The following is a 10618-nucleotide window of genomic DNA, read 5'->3' as shown; positions in this document are numbered from 1 at the left end:
CTTTAACTAACATATATTTGAATCAAATGTTTGAACTAAAGATTAAAAAACTTTTAAAAGCCGATAGCATAATAACGGTTTACGATATATTTTTATAAAACTGTTATCGATAATACTATCGAAATAAACTCATCTCTAGGCCGGCTGGTTGGGGCCAAAAATAAACAAACATTGCGGGTGTGGAATTTTAGCTTTGGTTTTGACGGCACTGGTCCATGCCATGAACGGATCGTGGAAGTTGGTGCTGCCGGTGGGCTTCGTCCTTTACTCCCTGCCGTTGTTCCTGCGCGTGAATGGAACCTCGGAGTATGTGATCGACGAGGAATTCCACATTCCCCAGGGCCTAGCCTTCTGTCAGCAAAAATTCGACGTGGTTAGTTGAGACTCCGCATTGGGTCTGATCTCTGTTTTATCATTTTCCTACTTCTTTCAGTGGGATCCTAAAATAACCACATTTCCGGGCCTGTATCTGCTTGCCCTCGTGTTGAGCCCTTTTAATCTGTGCTCAGTTACGGGTCTGCGACTACTCAGCTTAGCTGGGGCCGGGGTCAACATCCTTCTGCTCTACAAGATCCGGCGGCGTACGTTAGCTGGCTCGGGGGGCAATTCTTATGCAGCCCATGAGGCGATAACCATGTCGGTATTGCCGCCTTTGTACTTCTTTAGTCATCTGTACTACACAGACACCTTGTCCCTGACCATGGTGCTGCTGTTTTACAACTATTGGCTGCAGGAGGCCCATCTGCCAGCGGCGGTTTTCGGTGCTGCCAGTGTTCTCATGCGTCAGACGAATATTGTGTGGGTTTGTATGGCCACAGGGATGACTGTGCTGGACACCATCGTCCAGCAGTGTGCTGTGTCTCGTTCTGTGGCCAAAAGCAAGCTCCGATTGCTGGGAACAGAGGTTGGTTTCAATCAAAATGTATTTTATCTCTCAATAACTTTCTCTTTTTTTCAGTTGTGGGTGAATCTATTCACCAGCCCCCAATTGCTGTGCAACTGCATCCTAAACATACTTGCCAAGTGCTGTTTTTACGCTTCCATAATCCTACCCTTTGTCGGATTCCTAGCCATTAACGGCTCTATTGTGGTGGGCGACAAGAGTGCCCACGAGGCCACTCTCCACCTGCCGCAGCTGTTTTATTTTGCACTTTTTGCGGCTAGCTTTGGGATCTCCAACACGTTGCGTCAATTGCGTCCGGCTGTAGAGCTTATACGCCGGAATCGTGCTCTCTGCTTTTTAGCTCTAATACTGATTCTAATGGTGGTGCACCTGAACACCGAAGTGCATCCATATCTGCTGGCAGATAATCGACACTATACATTCTATGTGTGGAGTCGTCTCTATGGTCGGTTCTGGTGGTTCCGGTATGCCATGGCGCCGGTGTATCTGTTCTCCATCTGTGTCCTCCTGTGCGGATTACAACACATGCCGGATAGCTTCAAGCTGATGTTCCCGGTTAGCCTGGTACTGGTGCTATGCTTTCAACGACTCCTGGAACTGCGCTACTTCCTGGTTCCATACATCCTATTTCGGCTTAATACGCGGCACACGCGGAAGGGCTTCGCCGAGTGGATGGAACTGGGTGTCCATCTGCTGCTTAATGTGGCCACCTTCTATGTATACTTTACCAAGGAGTTTTATTGGCCAAACTATCGCTCACCCCAGAGGATTATTTGGTAGACGCTCACCCCAATGATTTGCATTCCTTCTAAATTGACATTTCCTAGCATTTAACCAAATAAATAAAGTCGGCATTTTCAATATTGCTTTTTATTCGATGCATTGCTACTTGAGTGAGAAATTGCTCTACGTTTTGGTTAAAAAATTGTGATGGATAGATAAATATAAAGTCGGGTCGATTCGTATATTAGAAGCAAAATAAATACAAATCCTAAGGACACAAGGTAATCTATGGACAATTTTGCCTTTTTAACTGAAAAGTTTAAAGGACAATGATTACTTTTTGCTCTTATGATTCTGTCTGAGGATCCTAATATGTTAATGTGTGTAAAATGTTATATAATAAATATAAAAACTTACGACCTAAGAAATTGGACTTCAATAGATAATACTGTAAAAAATACAATTGATAAAATCGTAAACACTTTGAGCATGCTGATAGAGAAGCTACAATCTATCCACTAATGATGATAATTTATAATGCTGATCATGTTGTCGATTGCAGAGAATGCAAAACTAGGCAAGAAATGCTACTGACTAAGTCTACCAATAATATATATTGAGCACACACTTGGAGCGTTCGGCTGCCGGCCATAATTGTGATCTCAATTTGGCACACAACCTTCTTCGAAATCGAAATCAAGGAGCTGAAATTTAATCGAATGCCACCTTGCGGGTGAACGAGGTGAGAGAGGAGATCTCGCTGGGATTGGAGTCGGACGGTAGATGGCTAAACTCGATCTCCTCGCTGGCAGCAGAGGCGACAATGTTCTCATTGGACTGTGTAGTCTCGTCGCTATGGTGCATGGTTGGCCATTGCTTATGACTGGGGGCATAAAGGATGAGCAGCGCAAAGATGTAGATGTTCCACATGCCGTAGACGCCAGTCAGAAAAGCTGAAGTCAGCTGGATTTCAACGTTGTCGTTCCACTGCCACTGGCCCTCGGCCATTTGTCCCATTATAAATCCGGCAACAGTCAGAGCGGCGCACAGCAAAGTGGCCAGCATCAAGAATTTAAAGCGATAGATGAGGCCTTTAAAATGAACTGAATAATTAAAACATTATCGAAGAATAAAAGTTTACTAAACACTCACCCTCGTAGTGCAGACGACGTGCCTGTGACATGGACGGAAGTGAGGTGCGTTTGTCGCCAATATTTCTAAACACCTTCCAGATCATGTAGCAAAGGAAAAGGAAGTAAATGGCTGCTGAAACTCCAGCTAAAATAATGAATGTCATGGCTACTTTGGCACCAAGGGGCGTGGTCCAAATGGAGTAGAAAGGATTACGCAATTGTACGCCCCGTTCGCAAATATCAAAGACGAACAGGGAAATACAACCGACAACAACCGCCGAAAGGTGTTTCCAATAGCGCGATCGGATCGTGGATTTATTGGGTGCGTCCTGGATGAGCATATGCTCTCCGGCGAATACCAGCCAGAAGGAGAGCAGCATAGCGTAAAAGATCCCCTGACGGATATCGCTCAAAAGTAACATATATGGCATCTCCACTACCAGGGACAGGTACTCCAGTGGCAAATTCAGGAATGTCAAAGCGCCTCCCAGGTATATCAGCATGTACTCGAGCAGAGCAGGCGAACGTTGCAGTAAATGGACTCGACGCCAGAACCAAATCATAATTCCCACCACAAACGGGAACAGCACCGTCTTCAGCATCAGCCAGATTTGTGTGAAGCCGCCGTTCTGATGGATCGCCGTTAGGGTGAGATCGTGCATGTGGCCAAATTGCAAATTCATCTGTCGAGGTGTATCTAATGGGAAGCGCAGATTGAGCAGGTAAAAGCTGTGATGCAGAGCGCCCAGTTCGAATAGGGGAATCATGTCGCAGGAATAGAGCGTCTCCGTGGGTCCAACGTGTGCGGTAACACAGTCCAGATAACGCTGCTCCACTCCGTGGGCGTACAGTTTCCAGGCCTGATCGGGATCTCCCTTGTTGCGGTACGCCAGTCGCATGTCAATGGTTAGCTGCAGTTCCTTCGGTGGTTCGCGCAGTTCCGACGTGGAATCATATCCGAACTCCACTTGAAGAACTCCGATGAGATTCTGCTGCCATCGCGAATAGTCCAAGTCACGCAAATCCCGGGGCAACGGCATTTGAAAAACATGCACCAGTTCGTTGGCCATCTTCATGGGGTCCCGCTCCACCTCCTCACGACTCACAGGGATGCAGGCGCCAGCTCCTCGAGAGTAGAGCAGGAAGCTAGTGTCGTTCTGGCGGGTGTGGTCCTCGCGGCACAGTGACCCCAGTACGGTCACATGACCGGCGGGCAGGGGGGCGTACAGACCTCCCAGCAGGAAGCAAAAAACTTGGCAAAGCAGGAGACTGGCCACCAATATGGAGAGTTTCCTTCCGCTTAGGTTTTCAAGTATGGTGCCCGACATCACGATCTTAAGTGGAGTTCACTGTCCGGCGCAAGTTCCTTCTCGGAGATAGGCGCAATGTAAACAATTTTCAACACCAGGGAATAAAAAAAGACTTCAAAGGCGCCGATGCCGCAAAGGTAGAATCAACAAGATGGCAACAAACAAGCAGTGCTGCCAACTTAGCGATTTTTTCGATTATTTGGCTATTTTTGTTGGTCATAAACAAAGCGGCGTTCGTATACAGAATGGAGTCATCGATAATAGAAAAAGGGGCGGCAACTCTAGCAATGATGAGAGTTTTGAAAATAAAATGCTTATACTAATATATGTGTAAAATGATTGAATGATGAACATTGTTTTATTTTTGTAATAATATTTATAGATAAAATATATATATTATACGAATAGGCTGTCCTTAAAGATTAGTGAGGATTTTATCGATATACTTACGTACTTTTTGACGGTTATCGGTTTGAAAGTTAAATTTTTTAAATATGTTTTTCTGTCAGATCATTTAGATACAAAAGTAGAATAAGCATTAATTTATTTAATTAGTCGTATTAAGTTAATCATATTGACTCATAAAAAATAAAAAAGGCTATTGCTATTAAATACCCCTAAAAGAAACAATAAAGGATGACAGAATCAAAATTTCTGACTAGTAATTTACAAGTAAATGCATGCCTTTTACATATTTTGTATATTTTTTATCAGTAAGATGAAGAATTTTTCTACTGAACCAGAAGATACAAACCGTGAATTTTGAAACCCGATTTAAAAATTTTTAAAGCGCACGTTAAGCGCGGAATAATGTGGCCAGAGCGCATTAAATCAGCTGTTGCAGCGCCAACAGGTGGCCCACAGCTGATAAAAACTGTAGAGTTCGCGACTACTGATGAGCGGGCGGTCAAAAAATGCAACATATACAGGTAAGTAGGCGCTTTTAGACTGACCTTTGACACAGCGCAATCTGCAACTTTCTATAATCTAGCGAATGCGCCAGCTGCTGTTCGCTGGGGGTAGGAGGAACTGGAACTGGCGAAACCTACACAACCAACGGGATGCGACCACCCGAAAGACTTCGCCTCCACTGGTACGCCTGACACTCCTGGCCGTGGGGACCGGAGCCATCGCCTATGATGGAATCGCCAATGATTTCACCTATTGCGGCGCATCGGTTCGATTTGTGCGCTGCTTGAAAACAGCCGCACTTATTCTCGTCGACTACAAACAGCTAAAAGACACCGATGAGGACTACGACACCCAGCTGAAGGCTACCCACCAAAAAAGTGCCGAAAGACTGCTAGAGACGTGCCTCCTAAACGGTGGTTTGTACATCAAGGTTGGCCAGGGTTTTGCGGCCATTAATCACATCCTGCCGGATGAGTACACGAAGACGCTCTCTCGGCTGCAGGACAAGTGCCTGCCGACATCACAAAAGGACGTTCAGAAGGTGTTTCTCTCTGAATTTGGCCAGCTGCCCGAAGAGATCTATGAGGAATTCGACTACAAGGCAATTGCTGCTGCCAGTCTGGCCCAGGTTTTTAAAGCAAAACTGCCTGGAGGTGAGCAAGTGGCCGTAAAGGTGCAATACAACGACTTGCAAAAGCGCTTCATTAGCGACATCGGCACCATCGTCTTTCTGCAGGACATTGTAGAATTCGTCTTTAAAAATTACAACTTTGGATGGATACTCACTGACGTGCGAAAGAATTTGGTGCAAGAGCTAAACTTCGAGCAGGAGGGCCGAAATGCTGAGCGCTGCGCCGCTGATATGAAAAAATTCGACTATGTTCATGTTCCTAAAGTTCACTGGTCACATACCAAGACGGTACGTTTGATTCCATTGTTAGATAATAACCAACTTACTTATGTTGGTCTATTTTAGCGCGTGCTTACCTTGGAGTGGATGGACGGATGCAAAGTGACGGACCAGAAGACCATAAAAAGTTGGAAACTTGATCTCTATGATGTGGATGTGAAGCTTTTTAATGCCTTTGCGGAACAAATCTTCTACACAGGATTCGTGCACGCCGATCCGCATCCTGGAAACAGTGGGTTTTGTCATTACCACCTCGCTATACATATTCCTAATGGTTTTTCTTAAGTTTTTGTCCGTCGAAGCAAGAGAAACGGACGTGCGGAAATTATCCTGCTTGACCATGGCCTTTATGAGGAGCTGCCGGTGAATGTACGTGTCCCGCTGTGTGAATTCTGGGAGGCTACCGTGCTGCGAGATGAAGCCAAAATGCAGGCCGCAGCCAATAAAATTGGAATCGCTGACTACATGCGTTTCGCCGAAGTTCTTTTCCAGCAACCGATTCGCATTCGAGGTGGCCGTGTTCGAAGCAAACTATCCGAGGAGGACATTATACATATGAAGGAAATAGCTAGGAAAAATTTTGAACTTATCATGGACACTTTGAAAGAAATGCCGAGAAGCATGTTATTTGTCGTAAGTTATTTTTCTAATACCACTTTGGTTTTCCACTTAACATTACACACCCTCCAGGTCCGCAACCTAAATACCGTACGTGGGATCAGTCGTCAGCATGGTGATGTGGTGGACCGTCCACGTGTGATGGCCCGATATGCCCAGAAGTGCCTCTACAAGCATAGTGACAAATCGGCGCTGCAGTACGTCCGTTGGTTGGGTCGACGCGTCTATTTTGAGTATTGCTTGTTTTTGTCGGCCTTTAAGTTGCAACTGATCGACTGGTATTTTAATGTACTGTATTTGGTTGGAAGGGCTCCGGCATCGGCAAGGACCGTAATGCGAGAAATGCTGGCCCCACCAATGGACGATATTCAAGGGGCATGAGTCAGGGCAGCAAAATGTTGTTTACAATCCAAATTATATGTTTCCAGTCCTTGTTTTTTGTAGGATTTTAGAAACGGTGTATTAGCCAATCAATCAAATAGTCAAAACACGATTTTTGTAAGCTTTTTTAATTAAGAAATGTTAATTTATATTAGAGGAGTAGTATCTATTAGGCTTTGGCAATTTGACTATTATGGTGTATGTAATATAATAGAATTGTAAATGTGTATAAATATGGAATTAAAATTGTAGTAATAGAAAATCAAATGCCTGCAGGCCTTTCAGCATGTTGTAGGCCAATTTAAATCACTTCTGTCATGCCGGGACTCGATGTAGAATGCGGTATTCCCGTCTGTTAAGTTCTGGTATGCCTGCCATGTCTGGGACTTTAATAAAATTGCTGGTGACTTGCCCAAGGTTATAGGCAGCCAGACAGCCCATCAGTCAGTTATTGGGCCACTTTCACTTCCATTTGGGGCCCTCCCAAAAATTCAACAAATCAATCGACTGAGAGAGTGAAACACGAGTGCTGTCTAAATTTAAAATTCCCTCAGCCTGTGCCTGAGCCTGAGTCTGAATATTGCGGTGGCCATTGGAAAGGAATGCCTTTCCGGGTGGATCATTGGCCATATTAACACCCAGTAACACACACACACAACCATCCACACTATGGAACGTGTACCTACAGCTGTTACTACCTCCAAATAGGCACAAATGGGCGTCAACTACATATTTCCGGTTGTGTGGAGCGTCTGACAGGCTGCAACATGCCAGACTCCTGCAGAATATATATGTATGTATGTGTGGCTGATATATGTGAATGTTCCAAGAGTCACTTCCTGGCCCAACTCCAATCTTTGGGGGTATCCGTCTCGTAACACTTTCACTTCTTGTGCCACATACATCGAGTTTCGTGTGCCGCACACAGAACTAAATTCAATTCAATTTCATTTAAAGTTACTTTCGCTGACTGACAGACAGCGACGACCCTCTCAGCCAAAGCCTGAGGCCCAGCACAGTGGTATAATATACTTATCCTAGTCCTATGTCCCTAGGAATAATGAGTATATTCCTTGAAGTCTTTCTATTTGAGGTATTGGGTACTTGGTTTGGCAACCAAAGCTTTAAGAAAACGATTATTCTCACAATAAACATGCTTTCTTAAAAAGAGAATTTATTTATTAATAGTATTTTATTTCCCATTAATAGTATTCCATTTCCGACCATCGTACCTGTTTGTTGTTGTCGTGAGGTGCACCTTACTAGCTTCTGTTTAGTTGCGCATACGCCCTGTGCGCCCACGGCTAAATATGAAATTAAAAATCCATGCTGAAGTGTGAAATGCCTCCGAGCTGGCTGACTGAAATGGCGGCTGTCTGCCTTCACCTCAGTTCCTTACCCACCCCCTCTCTCAACCATTTCCATCCTATTACATTCCCTTCAAACCAAATCAATCCCAGCTCTGGCCCCGAGTCGGAATTTAGAACCGTGCACGCCGAGAAATCATTCGCCAACGAGTCGCAGAGTGGAGCAAAGGTCTCGAACGGAAACGGAACTTAGTACCCAATTAGAGAAATGAACAAAGACTTCATCACGCAGGGCGGTACGCCCATAACCGCCGAATTGGCCACGGTAATTAGACTCTCCCGCCGCTAGACGCGATCTGATCCCCAGGACTTTCCCAATACCCCTTTCAAGGATATACGAAATCTGGTGTTCGGTACCTCGGCCATACCCATGCGCGCCGAATGGCTGCAGACATCCTTTGTCTTTGGAGCACCCAAGGAGGAACTGGCCTACGGGCTACGTTCACCCCGAAACGCCACCCGCGGCCTGTTATCCGTCGTCCAGGGATTCGTTCTCAAGTATTTGCTCTTCGCCCGGAAGACCAGTCGCGCCGCATCGATGACCGAGTGCGTATCTGTTTCCGGTGCCATTTCCGGTTTGGCATCAGTGTAATTGTGTGTTTCCGTTTCTGCAGTCCGCTTCTGGCCACCGCTGAAATGCAGCGGGAGGCACTGTTCTGCGCACTGCTGGAGATCCTGCGCACCATTTCCGACAAGGGCAAGGTCACCATTGTGTTGCCGTCGGAGGATGAGGTGTTCGTGGACCATAATGCCTGTTATTTCCATGATTCGGTCACTGAGAAGGTAATTTATTTATTTATTTAATTTTTATTTAATAGTTTCATCATCCATATATTCTGTTCTTCGTTTTAAAAAACAGGTTTCTTTTAAAATATCTTTCAATATCCCTATTTTGTTCCATAACTCATAATTCATTGCAGCTCTATGTCTTTAACCTGTCGCCCAATGAGGAGTTGGAGTTCTTTTTGAAGAGGAATTTCAAATACGTAAGATTGTAACAGAAATATAAGCACTTTGTAGATCGATTTAATCGAAAAGTTTTGCCTTTAACCCTTTTAAAAGTTTACAGAAGAGGAGACCCCCGGCACTCTGCTGTTTCTTTATAGCGCCGTCCTAACGCGATCCATGGGAAAGTAAGATTTAATTCAATTGTTAAACCCCCAATCGGTAGTCATTTCAAGACAATCTGCAATCCATTATTAAATTATCTATTTTCGAAAAAAACTACTTTAAAATGCTTTCCAGAGTACGCACGGATCTGGACTCCTCAAAAGGCACGCCCCTGACGTCGAGTAACCACGAGGAGGGCTCCCTCATGATTGTGACCCTGCTGCTGACGGGCCGTGCCACGCCCTACATCCATAATGGGGTCATCAACGTAGGCGATGAGAGTAGCTATGTGTGTATCCAAAATTGTGGGGTGTACCTAAATATTACTAACCTTAGGATTCTCTAATTCCCATTGAGATATTTCCTTGTCTTTCAAGGCAGTGCCACAGTATGGAGTCCTCAAGCGCTGCATGATCGGTCTTTTGCTCTGGGACATTGAGTCAGCCAGTGTAAGTGAAAGCTACTACTTTCTCCAGCTTCCTGTTTTTATTTATTCCCCCATCCAGGCTGCCGTAAATCAATCTCGCCAGCCAGGCTCTCGCCTGAAGACGCCCAACTATCCCATTTGGATTACGAGCTGTACGGGACACTATGGAGTGATTTTTAATAAGAATCCGGATCTGTTGCGAAACTATCATGCCGAATCGAGATTTGATGTGAATTATTATAGCTGCTCCGGACACCAGATCCAGATGACCATCGATAATCGCACGTACAACGAACAGGCATTGGTCATGTTGGAGCGGCAACCAATCACGCCGGAGAGTACCTCGATGTCCGGGAAGCCGGCCAAGGATGCGGAGACCTTGGTGGTTGGCGTGGCGCCAGCAACCGGATCCGGTGGAGGTGCTGCTGCCGGCGGCGGTGTGGGTGGCGCTAGCGGCGGTGTTGGTGGTGCTGCTAGTGGCGCTAGCGGTGGTAACGATGTGGTCGCCAAGGAGGAGTCAACGCTCAACACGCCGTTGCAGCGTCTGATTCATACCAAGTGGGAAGAGGCAACTATAAGCTTTCACGTGCAGCCATCGATGTTGAGTTATCTTTTTAGTACCACACAGTAGAATGCAGGAGCCGATTAAATGATTGTGTCCTTTGATCCATGAAAGGACATCCTTTGCTAAAGTTAGAGCGATTCATACTCTGGCCCAAGAGATATACCTATAATGATCTTTTTTTTTTTTTGCTTTTTCCTTATACAGATCAGGTCGGATCAGATCAGAAATATAGCATTTGATTTGGTTAAGAAGATTTCC

At 45.3% G+C, this 10618-nt stretch overlaps 4 protein-coding genes across 5 annotated transcripts; 3 read left to right on the top strand and 1 right to left on the bottom strand.

Annotated features, from left to right (window-relative positions):
• The first annotated feature begins 132 nt into the window (after positions 1-132).
• On the top strand, positions 133-1765 carry LOC6507873 (putative Dol-P-Glc:Glc(2)Man(9)GlcNAc(2)-PP-Dol alpha-1,2-glucosyltransferase). The gene is made up of 3 exons (XM_001956468.4): positions 133-373; positions 434-904; positions 959-1765. Exons 1-3 carry the CDS (start codon positions 221-223, stop codon positions 1682-1684), a joined length of 1350 nt encoding a protein of 449 aa, XP_001956504.1. The 5' UTR covers positions 133-220; the 3' UTR covers positions 1685-1765.
• LOC6507195 (protein wntless) lies at positions 1759-4287 on the bottom strand. 2 transcript variants are annotated; one of them, XM_032454039.2, is made up of 2 exons: positions 2780-4287; positions 1759-2730 (listed from the first exon to the last, which is right to left on the bottom strand). In XM_032454039.2, the coding sequence occupies exons 1-2, from the start codon at positions 4086-4088 to the stop codon at positions 2339-2341; spliced, it is 1701 nt and encodes a 566-aa protein (XP_032309930.1). In that variant the 5' UTR covers positions 4089-4287; the 3' UTR covers positions 1759-2338. The 2 variants fall into 2 exon arrangements, with proteins under 2 accessions (XP_032309930.1, XP_001956505.1); XM_001956469.4 differs by having other exon boundaries at positions 1759-2718; positions 2780-4286.
• A 427-nt stretch (positions 4288-4714) lies between these two features.
• On the top strand, positions 4715-7158 carry LOC6507874 (uncharacterized aarF domain-containing protein kinase 5). Its single transcript, XM_001956470.4, has 5 exons — positions 4715-4999; positions 5062-5901; positions 5959-6124; positions 6179-6525; positions 6583-7158. Exons 1-5 carry the CDS (start codon positions 4985-4987, stop codon positions 6889-6891), a joined length of 1677 nt encoding a protein of 558 aa, XP_001956506.1. The 5' UTR covers positions 4715-4984; the 3' UTR covers positions 6892-7158.
• A 1184-nt stretch (positions 7159-8342) lies between these two features.
• LOC6507875 (inactive ubiquitin carboxyl-terminal hydrolase MINDY-4B) lies at positions 8343-10611 on the top strand. The gene is made up of 8 exons (XM_001956471.4): positions 8343-8523; positions 8590-8804; positions 8873-9041; positions 9179-9244; positions 9321-9391; positions 9504-9657; positions 9746-9817; positions 9875-10611. The coding sequence occupies exons 1-8, from the start codon at positions 8467-8469 to the stop codon at positions 10424-10426; spliced, it is 1356 nt and encodes a 451-aa protein (XP_001956507.1). The 5' UTR covers positions 8343-8466; the 3' UTR covers positions 10427-10611.
• Positions 10612-10618: the final 7 nt, after the last annotated feature.

This window comes from Drosophila ananassae, chromosome 2R (assembly GCF_017639315.1).
Source record: "Drosophila ananassae strain 14024-0371.13 chromosome 2R, ASM1763931v2, whole genome shotgun sequence".
Taxonomy (NCBI): Eukaryota; Metazoa; Arthropoda; class Insecta; order Diptera; family Drosophilidae; genus Drosophila; species Drosophila ananassae.
The sequence above is the reverse complement of the archived record's forward strand: the minus strand, read 5'-3'. Positions and strand labels throughout refer to the sequence as shown.

What these genes read in the sequence shown, in the direction of transcription:
- LOC6507875 (XM_001956471.4), top strand. Translation starts at nt 8,467, where the DNA reads ATGAACAAAGACTTCATCACGCAGGGCGGTACGCCCATAACCGCCGAA. An exon ending in CGCGCCGCATCGATGACCGA is followed by an intron (nt 8,805 to 8,872) that starts GTGCGTATCTGT and finishes CCGTTTCTGCAG; the next exon opens with TCCGCTTCTGGCCACCGCTG. An exon ending in GGGACATTGAGTCAGCCAGT is followed by an intron (nt 9,818 to 9,874) that starts GTAAGTGAAAGC and finishes TCCCCCATCCAG; the next exon opens with GCTGCCGTAAATCAATCTCG.
- LOC6507873 (XM_001956468.4), top strand. Translation starts at nt 221, where the DNA reads ATGAACGGATCGTGGAAGTTGGTGCTGCCGGTGGGCTTCGTCCTTTAC. An exon ending in GTCAGCAAAAATTCGACGTG is followed by an intron (nt 374 to 433) that starts GTTAGTTGAGAC and finishes TACTTCTTTCAG; the next exon opens with TGGGATCCTAAAATAACCAC. An exon ending in TCCGATTGCTGGGAACAGAG is followed by an intron (nt 905 to 958) that starts GTTGGTTTCAAT and finishes TCTTTTTTTCAG; the next exon opens with TTGTGGGTGAATCTATTCAC.
- LOC6507874 (XM_001956470.4), top strand. An exon ending in CGATCCGCATCCTGGAAACA is followed by an intron (nt 6,125 to 6,178) that starts GTGGGTTTTGTC and finishes GTTTTTCTTAAG; the next exon opens with TTTTTGTCCGTCGAAGCAAG. An exon ending in CGAGAAGCATGTTATTTGTC is followed by an intron (nt 6,526 to 6,582) that starts GTAAGTTATTTT and finishes CACACCCTCCAG; the next exon opens with GTCCGCAACCTAAATACCGT.
- LOC6507195 (XM_032454039.2), bottom strand. Translation starts at nt 4,088, where the DNA reads ATGTCGGGCACCATACTTGAAAACCTAAGCGGAAGGAAACTCTCCATA. An exon ending in ACGTCGTCTGCACTACGAGG is followed by an intron (nt 2,731 to 2,779) that starts GTGAGTGTTTAG and finishes TTAATTATTCAG; the next exon opens with TTCATTTTAAAGGCCTCATC.